At 33.5% G+C, this 12,313-nt stretch overlaps 1 protein-coding gene and 1 pseudogene across 5 annotated transcripts in view; one reads left to right on the top strand and one right to left on the bottom strand.

Annotated features, from left to right (window-relative positions):
• CDC42BPA (CDC42 binding protein kinase alpha) overlaps nt 1-12,313 on the top strand; it is a 277,597-nt gene that overhangs the window by 224,902 nt on the left and 40,382 nt on the right. For 3 of the 5 annotated variants that reach the window (XM_049776391.1, XM_049776388.1, XM_049776387.1), the window contains 2 exons: nt 2,344-2,382; nt 11,261-11,344. In XM_049776391.1, the coding sequence (XP_049632348.1) occupies nt 2,344-2,382; nt 11,261-11,344 (123 nt within the window). The remainder of the gene's footprint in view (nt 1-2,343; nt 2,383-11,260; nt 11,345-12,313) is intronic. The other 2 variants (XM_049776390.1, XM_049776389.1) reach the window with 2 other exon arrangements.
• On the bottom strand, nt 3,841-4,070 carry LOC126013522 (small nuclear ribonucleoprotein G-like; annotated as a pseudogene).

The raw sequence follows: 12,313 nt of genomic DNA, 5'->3' as shown, positions 1-12,313 counted from the left end.
CTGTCCTTCTTTTATTCTCTTTAGCTTTCTTTTTTGTTCATAAATTTAATTTCACTTTAATTTACATCTTCATTCATTCTTTTATATATATATGTATGTATATATAGAGAGAAAGAGAGAGAGAGAAAATGTATGGAGGAATAATATATAGGGGGTAGCACAAAGGGTATCTCCCAAAATATTCATTAGACCACAGGTTATTCCTGATTTTCACTGGTTGACTGGCTAGTTTTATAGCAAGTGTCCAAAGGTTCTCTGCTGATTCTGTGTTGTGTGGGGCCATGCTATGCCACAGATCTAACTAGGGTTAATTGAACTAGATATTCTTTGCTTTCTCCCTCACCCCTGTGCTATTTCCCCAGCCTCCCAAGCATCAATATTAATCACTATTTTTTTTTCTTCTGAATTGTTGAATCACATAATCTTTGGAAATTATTATTTCTTAGTGGGAAGGCTTGGAAGCATATACTCATTTTAAAACAATATTTTGGCTTCTTAATCTGTATTTGATAGCTTAAACCTCATTTTTTTTTTAGTAGCTCATATTGTGACAGCCATCTCAGAGTAATTATCTATTTCCCATTTCAGCATCAAAGTCATATGGCCACGATATAGAATGATAGAATTTAACATGAGGATGAAATTTTGAAAAGTATTTAGTCTTTCCTTGTTTGGGAATGAAATTTAATATATAATTCAAGTTCTATAGCTTTCTCTTAGGTAATTTGGATTTGACCAGAGCAACACCCAAAAGTGCTAAGGCTATTGCTGGCTCTTTGCTCAAGAATGATTCCTAAAAAAAAAGAATGATTCCTAACCAGGAGAGCATAGGTGGTTTTGGTGATTCAAATCAGGGTTGGTGGGGTACATTGTTGGTGGGTGCCTTAACTTGAGCATATATCTCTTCAACCCTGGGTATTTTGTTTCCTTATGAGAGTGGGCTGGGGGACACCCAGCTGTGCTCAAGACTTAGTGTGCTCAGGAGTCATTCCTGGCAGGACTCGAGGGACTATATGTACTCCCAAGAATGGAACCCAGTTCAACCACATGCAAGGCAAGCACCCTACTCTGTTGCTCCAACCAGTATTTGTATTCTTAAGGGATAAAATAAACATTAATTATTCTTTGTGTGAAAATTGTTATTTATGTATAAATTTCATGATCTCTGTTTTATATTAAGTTCACTTTGATTCTTAACCCTTAGACATTATCTTTTTGGTCATTCTTGTCTCTTCTTTTTTTAAGCTTATTGGTCTAGAAAAATTATGTTACAGATCTAAAATTTTAATTGCAGCTAGAACTTTTAAGTGTAGAGAAGTAACAGTAGTATTAGGCAGAATTGCAAAATCAAGTATTCTTTGTTTATCATTCATCATTAACCATCTTTAATCTAGTGCCTTCATATTACCTTCTCTTTCTTCAGAGCTTTTCTCCTGTGTCTCTTCTCCTCCAGATTAGTCTTCTACTTTTCTGTAATTCAAATGAATACTAAAATTTCTTAAAGGGAATAAAATGTAAATGTTATAAAGTTGGCAGGAAGAAAAGAAGGAAGATAGTGCATTCCTAAGCACTATGAAGAGTGATTCCTGAGTGCAGAGCCAAGAGTAACCCCTGAGCATCTCAGGGTATGAACCAAAACCAAAACAAAACAAAAAAGTGCTTTGACACATTGTAAATCTTGTAAATATTAGGTTGAATTCAATATAGGAAATAGGTGTGCAAACACCTGCTTAAGTATCAAGTTTCAAGTGTAGAAACCATTGATAAAATTATTAACTTTTTCTAAATAGTGTTACTTTCTCCAAATTTCTTGTTAACATGAGGTGAAATCTCTCTTTAACAGTCTAATATCTGGTCAGGATGGACAGTATTGTTGATTGCTGAAATAACTTTTAAGCCATGAAGTATTTCTGAAGTTCCTTTTTAGCTCTGATTCCAAGAACCATCTTTGAAAAGAGTAGAAGTTTCTGAAGCAAGATGAGTTACATGCTTGCCACCATTAAATTAAAATATTTAGATTCTTTTGTCTTTCCCTGTCTCAAGTTACCTCTACCAATCTTTCCAGAAAAGAAATGGTATGAAATTGGATGGTGTTTTTTTCTAAGATCACTGTTTGTGCAGTTTAATGAGAACTCGTCTTCATAAATTTTAGACCTAGTCTGAGCAACTATTATCTTTACTGTCCTTTCCTTCATTTTTTCCTGAAAATGTGTGTACTTTCAATCTACCCCAAAGTGTGACTTTTTATGTATGTTTCTATTGTCTGTTAATACAGTACTGATATTGGGGATGATCACATATGTGTAAGTATTTGTAACATGTGGTATTCTTTCTTTGTTGAAGCGCTCTCCGTCCTGTACTCCAGCTAGCAAAGGCAGACGTGTAAGAGACTGTTGCACTTTGTGTGCCCGTTCCGGTGTCTTCTGCCCATCTCTTATTCTATTTGCTCGTGGTTGCAGAACACGCTAATGTTTTTTTGTGATGTATTATTACACTTATTGCATGCTGTGTGCTGCTGCTCCTGCTATTGCTACTGTGCTTTCTGTATTTTCTTTTTTCCTTTTTTGGCTTTGGCCGTAAAGCTTTAGGAATGATCATATAAATTTTTTTTCATCAAACGATTAGAATTATAAGGTTACTTTTTTATTACATTTTGATTGGGTAAAAATGATGATACAAAATTATACTCATAATAATAATTACAATTATTATACCTCTGAAATTGACGAAGTACAAAATAATTGGGCTTCAAGTAAGCCTCTGATATAACATCTTGAAACATCTTCCTATCTAAGGCCTGCTCTGAAATACACTAGCTCCCATCTATCCTACAAGATTCTGATAGGCCCAGAATTTGGAAATCTAGCTGTTGAAAGATCTTTTTTTAACTACCTTCCATTCTAGCACCAGTATAAAACAGAACACAAAATCTCCAATTGAGAATCAGTGGGCTAGCTGACATTGTTTGCTCTGATTTTCATATGCAATGTAAAATATTAACATAAAAAGGAAACTAATAAAGCAAACTTTCTATCTTTCATCTGTCAACTTCATTGTCATTGATACTCATCAGCATCTTAAGTCTAGGATTCTCAGATATGGAAAGTTCAAGAAATTCTTGAAGTTCATAGAGGACCTGTTGTGGGTGCCTCACAGCTTCCTATGTTCTTAATTTTCTGCTACAATGAAGGGTTAATTGTAAAATAAACATGACTCACCTTAATACTACACAATTTTATTTACTTTTTTTACTACACAATTTTTAAACTACTGTTTAATGAGTGAGCAGTTCAGATACTAGTAGACAGTGAAGTTCAACGGTTACTACATTTATTAATGAAGTTTATTAAACATTGCTGACTCAATTGTTTTCTTAATTTGGATATTTATAGAGTTAAAATAATTGGGTATTGAGAATCAAATATTAATCTATGTTATATAACCCCTAGAAGGAAAATCTTCTATCCCCCATTTATATTAAAATTTATCAACAGTCTATGAATTGACTAAATTTTTGTTTTGGTTGGGGGCTACATCCAGTTGTGTTCCAGTTATGTCTGGCTCTGTGCTCAGGAATCACTCCTGGTAGACCTTGGGGATCACATGGGATGCCAGGATCAGACCTAGGTCAACCACATGCAAGACAAACACCCTACCCACTGTGCTATCATTCTGGCCCTTTACTAAAGGGCCCTTTACTAACTCTGATGATTTATTTTGACTGTTATAAAAATGTGCTTAAAAACATTCAGGAAAACATACACAACCCAAATTTATATCAGTAGAAAGATGCAATGAAGGGAACATATGAAAGCATTTTGACTTCTGAACAAGCGCTGTCTATACTTGTTCCAAGGCTTCTAACATGATTATACTATTTTCCCATATTATCACCATTTCAGTATTATTCTGCTGCCCACTTGTTGCCATCTCCATACATTCATCGATCATGAGATTCACAAATGGGTCAAATTCTCACATATTCCTTGGACATGTCTACTACCATTCAAATTCAGTGATAACTTCTTGTTCATAAATTTTTTCAGCTCCAGGGGGTGAGCTTTACTCATGGTGGCTACTCAGTGGGCTCAAGATCCTGATTTTTTAACAAGATTATTAAATCTATTAAATATTATTTATCTCAATTTTCTTTCTTAGTTCCTTGGCCACCAAGAACATTTCTATAAATTTTGTAATAAGTGAAAAATAATTTAGAGACATAGCTGACATAAGATCCCTACTCTTAAGTCTGTCTTTATTGTAAAGAATATAAATAAGCCACACTTAACTAAAGCCTAGTGATATGTAAGGTTTCTTTTTTAGGTTTTCCCTCACCTTTTTTTTTACAGTTAAGCATCTAGCAGTTTGAAAAAAAATCCACTTGTCAGTGGCAATTTGTGTGAGGGATATTATTGGAGAAGTAGTGACTTTTCAGTAGTTCCTTCGAAATGTCTCTTTCATGAACAGTGAGAAACTTAAGCAGACCCTGGGAACAGCAGTGTGTTCCAGTAGGATACAAATAACCATTCATGGCAATGGCCTTGAATCTGTTGCTAGTAAACAATTTTATGTTTGAACACTACAAATGAATACATTTATAATATAAATACTTACAAAGATATGTTATATAATTAACTATAGTATAAGGAATATTGGTATAATACTATGTTAATATCTTAATATAAATGATATGAAATGCTAGTAGCATTTTTGTCAATAGAAAAAAATGAGTGTCTCAATTTATTCTTTTAAAGCTTCAATCAGATTATGTATGACCGCGATGGCGAATCTATGGCACATTTGCCAGTGGTGGCACGTGAAGGCCTTGCAGCTGGCACGCAGTAAGGTCCGCAATTAAGATATGCGATGTGTGCCGCATAGTTTTTAGATACTAAAATCTTGTTATTAAGGTTTAATTGACATGCTGGCACTTTTGAGGAAATTCTTACCAAGTAGCAAACCCAGGGTGGCTTCCTAGAAGGCAAGAGCCTTAACCACAAGTACTATTGTGCTAGTTGGAAAACAGTGGTATTTTTTAACTTCAATTTATTTTTTTTAAATCATAATATTTTGTAAATGGCATACTCATATGATCTCAAAATAGTATTCCTTTGTAGTTACTTCATTTTTTTTTTAAATGGGAGGAAACTGTTACATACCCTTTGGTGCTCAGGGCTTGCTCTTAGCCCAGTGTTCAGGGAACACTCCTGGTATGCTCAAGGGATTATACATGATGCTGAGGATCAAGCTAGGGTCAATTGCATGCAAGGCCAACACCTAACCCCTGTATTATCTCTAAATCCCTTTACTCCTTTTTAAAGGAGAGGTGGCACAAGCAGTGGGGCATCTGTCTTGCACGCGATAAGCTAGGACTGACCGCAGTTCGATCCCCCAGTGTCCCATATGGTCCCCCAAGCCAGGAGCAATTTCTGAGCACATAGCCAGGAATAACCCAAGTGTCACCAAAACAAACAGAAAAACAAAATAAAATACAAACAAACTTATTTTTGTTTGAATGCTGTAATTTATTTAAATTTTAAAACCAGAGAGCTCTAAATTTAGTATGGCAATTTTCATTACTCTATTTCCGTTAGTATAGGTTTATCTTTTAATTTAAGTGTTATATAATCTGAATAAAGAGTTTTTACTTCATTTAGCCAAGAAAATAATTTTGTTCTATTATCATACCTGTTGTTTTCTATTTTTATTTTGTTAGAAGAAACAAAATTTTCTAAACAGAAGTAATTGAGTATTGTCTGTTTTTTTAAGAGTGACTAATTGATATCACAGATTATTAAATTGTCACATTAACAGTGTCATGAAAAATGCTGATAATGTTTTTAATAGCACAGGGAAAGGCTTGCCTTTTAAATTTGAAACTTTCATGATATAACCCTTCCATTAGGATTTGCATCCCAGTTTATGTGCAAGAAAGTAGATAAATGGTACTCTCTTCTCTCTTTATGTGTGTTCACATGTTTCAAAGAGCAGGCCTGCTGGCAGATTTTACTAAGTACTATTGGTAGCAAGCTTTTTTCATTTAGAGTTGGTGGTGGGGTTTAATGTCATTGATCCAAAAGTACAAAGCCACACTTATTCATATCATTGTCCTTCACACAGGAATATTCCCTACAAGGCAGTAACAAATGTAGTTCTGAGTTTGAATTCAAGAAATAGGAATTATAGCCTCACTTTTCCACTTTATGATAATAGTTTCTCCTCTAGGGAGCTGATATTCTTCAATTTAATAGTTGTAGGTTTTTAAAACAGTACATAATTTCTAATATATAACTGGCCTTTCAAGTCCTGATGCCTTAACCCATGTACTAGTTCTCCTGCCCCTTATAAGATTCTTTTTTTGTTTTTTGTTTTTTTTTTTCAGCCACACCCAGTGATACTCAGCGGTTACTCCTGGCTATGCGCTCAGAAATCGCTCCTGACTTGGAGGATACCATATGGGTCAAACTGCGTTCTATTCTAGGCTAGCACGTGCAAGGCACATGCCTTACCATTTGCGCTACCTTATAAGATTCTTTATGCGCAGTTTTAATCCAAGTCTTCATTTTTTTTAAAAATATTTGCTAGGAAGGTAAAACTGAATGTAATATTTGTACTTTGGAGACAGTCTCAAAACTTATAGGTACATTTATTCACTTTTATCTAGCACTAATAGAGGACCAAATTTTATTCTTATCCAACTTCATATTCTAATACTTATTTCACATTTAGTTAATTTTGTGAAATGTGAATACACGTGGAATACAAGAACATATTATTGACATCAATGCTCAAAATAAAATGAGCAGTGAAGATTACAGCATTTTTTGACTGCTGTTATCTTAATCGTTGATATACATTAAAGCTAGTGATTGCTTTTGTATGACACATCCCTAATGTAAATATTCAAATTAAAGTTCGTTAATATCTTTCCTCATGAAATGTTTCATTTCATGGTTATGCCTTACAGAAATTTGCTAAAGGCTGCACATTGTTTAAAAATGATTTCTTGGGTTTTTGTTTTTTCCTAATTTATTTTCTTAGACTGAGGGCACACATGTATGGAATTAGAATGTCAAGTTTTACATCCAGTCAAAGTCCACCTCTCCTTCCACATCTAGTGAAGCTGAGCCAGTGAAGGTGCCTTATTGGAGTAGTCTTGCTCCTCAGCTTTACACTTGTGTCAGGAAAGAGAGAACTGCCAAAACAAATGAAATCACTCATTTTAATGAAATAAACTGTGTAAATAATCCATAGTATTTTGGAGATCAGTAATAAAGTAAAACATTTTCCCTCCAAATTAAACTTAAAATAAATCAAATTAGAGGTAGTAATTGTCTTCATTAGTAATTGTATAGTACAAAAACTTACCAGTTTGGAATTATCAGATACTTTGTAGAAACATGACAGTGCCAGGTGCCAATCTTATAGTTTAATTCTATCGAATAAGACATGGCATGTATATAGATACATGTTATAAGTATATTTATATATACATGTTGTAAGTACTACATAAGTAAAGCTGAAAATTGGCATGCATGGCAACCAGATTGTTTATTCTAACTTCTAAATCAGCATTAGGCATGTCTTTTTAGGGGACAAGGAAGAGATGTTGGTTGGGGATTAAACCCAGAGCCTCATACATGCAAGGCATGTACTCCATCATTGAGTTATATTCCTGGCCTAATTCATACCTTTTAATAGTCTAATAGGAATATTTATCTGCACCTCATATCAGTCAATGATTTTAAACAGCCAAGAAGCAATTTTTCTCAAGAGTGTCTTTTTCTCAGCAAGAAGGATGTATATACTTATTGATGCCATCCTACCTCAAGATGAAGTTGATCATTCACTCAGCCTTGTAGTTCTGACTTAGCCCCTTTGCTTCTTATTTTATCTCTAGAGCTATGTAGAGTTCTAGTAGTCCAGTTTAGAAAGTTATTTCAAATAGTGTGAGTTGTAGTTAAAATCTAGTTCTGTCATCTGTGATACTTCAGACTTGTTAAATTAATGAAACCCTTTGCTCAGAAATAGCCCCTGGCAGGCACAGGGGACCATATGGGATGCTGGGATTCGAACCACTGACCTTCTGCATGAAAGGCAAATGCCTTACCTCTATGCTATCTCTCCGGCACCCTTTGCTTTTATTATTACCATTTAAAATCAACTTTGAGTTGATCTTTTTACTGTAACAACAGTGATAATATAATAAATATGCACTTAATTGCCATCCACATATTAAACAGATATGTTTTGCCTTACTTTTTTTCAAATTTGAAATGAAAGAAAATACACCAAAAACCTTTCTTTTACTATTTTCCTTTCTTTTCCCACACATATTTCAGCACCTGAGATTGAGGTGCATCTTTTCTAACTTGGTTTAACCTGTTTTATTGCATTTGTATTTATAAATATTACATTTATGTATATTTAAATTATACATACTTAAGAGTTACCTATATTTTTCTATAACATTTTCTTTAACACACTTTTTAGGTTTGCTCATACAGACATACATTCCTTTGGCTCATTCATTATAACTTGCATAATGTTTAATTACATGAGTATGTCACAGCTATCCATTCTATCATTGAATATTCAGGTTGTTTTCTAAATTTTGTAGTTTAGTGTTTTGAATTGAAAATTCTAATAGCTATCTGCTTTTGCTAATGTGCAGTTTGTTTAGTATCAGTATATATACTTAAAAATGGAATTCCTGGGTTGTGTTGTTGCATTTACAGCATGAACTATTTCCACAGTTGGTTTGTCCAACTTCACTTTCATTGGTAGTGTGTGAGCATTTTCCATTTCCACACATCTTTGTCAACTGTGGTTTTATCAGACATTAACTTTTGCCAATTTGAGGGGTATGGAGTAGTACTTTATATTAATATGTTTTACTTTGGTTTTAAGTGCTGTTCAGCATCTTGTTAAATGTTTATGACCATCAGTGATATGAGTGTTTGTGTCTTTTATTCATTGTTCTATTGAATTTTTTTTCCTGCTGCTTTGTTAATAAATTGTTTGTATTCTAAATACTCATCCTTAACTGGCTATCTGCACTGTCTGGCTTATTTTCAAATTTGATTTGCAGTATATTTGTCTTGCAGTCGTTTTTTAAGATAACGTTTTTTATCAGTATTTTTATTTATGACTTAAATTTTTTATATATTGAAAAATAATTCTTTTTAATACAAAATTAATGACATTGTTTCATGGTTTCCTCTAAAAAAATTTTTAAATGCTATTACAGGGGCCAGAGTGGTAGCGCAGTGGTAGGGCATTTGCCTTGCACACGCCTGACCTATGAAGGACGTCGATTTGATCCCCAGAGTTCTATATGGTCCCCCAAGCCAGGAGCGATTTCTGAGTGCATAGCCAGGAGTAACCCCTGGTCACCGGGTGTGGCCCAAAAAAAAACAACAACAAAAATGTTTGGAAATTAAAAAATACTGTCATGCCTTAAAAGAAATGGGGTTCTTATCTCTCTGTTTTTAATAAGACACTAAGTCTCCTGTATTTCCCCTAGTATTAAAGCTCTCCCTCTTTACATCAGCCATTCTATTTGAGGGTCCTATATTTTCTTCCACTGTTCTTTTTTATTTATCCCTGCTGCACCAACATTGCATTATCTTACTTATTCTGGTCCTAAAATTATTCCTAATAACTGATATTTTCAATCACCTCATTCTCTTCACTTCTCAATCCATTAGTTTTGATTTTTAGGATAATTTATCGAGTTCCATTTAGGGCTTTTGATTGGAATTGCTTTTGTAGATTTATCTGACAGGAATTGGCATTTTTATGGAACATATATATTACAATTTTATATATTTGTTCCAGTAAAGCTTTCTTATTTTCTTAAAGAATGTATACTCTATTTGCTATTTAGGTATGTACCATATGTTTTAGATATATCAAAAAAAATTTTTGCTGTTTTGAATGAAGTGTTTTTTTTATTGTTAGTCTTCTTAAATTCTGATTCTTTTGTATCCATATACCTTGTTTCAATTCCTTTAATTCCAAAACCTTTTGGGCTTTCTGTGTAAATTCTAATAACAATTTTGTTCCTTATGAATTCATTTTTCTAACTCATATAGGCTTTAGTGTTTCTTCCTTTTATCTTTCTTATTTCCTTTTTAAATGTTAGGTTATATATTGGATTCAAAACAATATCAAGCTATTTAAAGGTAAATTAAGTTAAACTCAACAAACAAAAGTTTTAAGAAGGTCAAACTAATTATATTTTAAGTCCCAAATGCATATAAAATATCCTTCTTTAAAAGGTTATATAATATCAGATTTAAAGGTGATCATGCTTTCTTATTATTTTGAAATAATTAACAGTAAACAGAAATAGTTTTTTTCTCTTACTTGCCTCCGTAGTATCATAAAGGAAGTCATTCTTCATGTCACTTTTATACGATGATAAATATGTCTATCAGTAAAATAAATTGTGCTTTCTTTCATTAGTAATCTTGGAATAAATTCTGTAGAAGAAAATATGGCTGATAGATAAATTTGTATGTGAGTTCTCAACCAGAGTATTAAATATATAACTTTCTTTCTAAACTAATTCCTGAAGAATTTTTACTTATCAGTCAGAATGTCTCTTTTTCTTTCTTCCTACACACATATCTATAATTGAGTTTCATATATACATGAATATGTATAATGCATCCTGTATAAAAAAAGTCAATTAAAAATTGTAGGAGCCGGGCGGTGGCACTAGAGGTAAGGTGCCTGCCTTGCCTGCGCAAGCCTTGGACGGACCATGGTTTGATCCCCCGGCGTCCCATATGGTCCCCCAAGCCAGGAGCAACTTCTGAGCACATAGCCAGGAGTAATCCTTGAGCGTTACCAGGTGTGGCCAAAAAAAACCAAAAAAAAAAAAATTTGTAATACTTTTGCTATAATCATACTGAAAACTTTTTCATGTATATGCCTTCTAGAAAAAATGGCATTTTCAAGTGACAGAAAATTTATATACTCATTGTTTATGCTATGACATTTTGTTTACTGGATTTATATTTTTCAGATTTATTAAATTTCTAGACAAAAATGATTTTGCTGATTGAGCAAAGACCTCATTTGTAGAGACTGTCAATAGAAATTTAAATTATCAACACTATAAGAAGTTTTAGTGTCAGTAAGGTTTTTTCTTACTGATTATTTACTTTATTCACTTTGATTTATTTGTATTGATATTCAAAATAAATGGAGTGTTTTATAACATTTATTTTCCTTTTTGCCATGGATTCAGAATGCAGATTGTACTCCTCTTCCAGTTCACACACCAACCTTAAAGAAGAAAGGATGCCCTGGTTCAACTGGCTTGCCACCAAAGGTATCCATCTAGTTATAAGCATAATGTGTTATTGTTACGAGAGTGAAGGGGGACAAGGAGAGATAGAGGGACAGATTTCTCTGCTTTTTTATTTGTTGTGATTTTTGCTATTGGTTCCATTATAAGAGCCTGGGGGTGAAATTCTGTATGTATGAATGAAAGTGATCATCACTTCAAAAGGTAGATTTATAAAGTTTGTTTCACTTTAATCTTAAATTTAATGTTTTGAACTGTTGGGTTTTGCATTTTTTGACCATACTCAACAGTACTCAGGACTATTGTTCTGTACTTATGAATCATTCATATCAGATTCGAGACCATATATGATGCTGGAGATTGAATTTGGGTTGACTATATAAAAGGCAAACACCTACCCTTTATACTATCTCTCCTACCCAATACCCGATGTTTTCAACTCTTATTGTAAGAAGCAGTTGTTGATGGTGTATTGTAAAGAAGTTACCAAGTTGAATACACTTATTAAAGAAACTAAGGTAGGATTAATAAAACACTAGGAAAATGAACACAAAGATTTACTTTGTCTTATTTTTCTATAAATATATTCTAGAACTGGAAAACTGAAATGATCTCTCTTCTCAGAACATAAACTATAAACCACAGAATGAGAGATAGTGATAGATCCGAAAAACATAAACATAAAAGTTAAAGTGGAATTAAAAAGGAAGAATACAATCTGAATTATGCTAGATAATGCAAAATTTTTTTGAAAAACAAAAGGACATGAATTTAAAATAAGTCATAAGGTTGACCAGCCACTACTGTCGCTGGAACAATTCCACCCAGAAGAGCTCACAGAAGGCACGTCAATGGAGGTTAGCTGCCCCTTCTAACCTCCACAAAGGTGGAGCCAGAGGAGCTTAGGGGCTTAATTTCATGACCATGCATATCTCCCTGTCAGTGAACCCCATCACAACATGTAGAAAACACCACATTACAAGCGTGACATTG

Source organism: Suncus etruscus, chromosome 7 (genome assembly GCF_024139225.1).
Source record: "Suncus etruscus isolate mSunEtr1 chromosome 7, mSunEtr1.pri.cur, whole genome shotgun sequence".
NCBI lineage: Eukaryota > Metazoa > Chordata > Mammalia > Eulipotyphla > Soricidae > Suncus > Suncus etruscus.
This window is presented reverse-complemented; position numbering and strand designations above follow the sequence as displayed.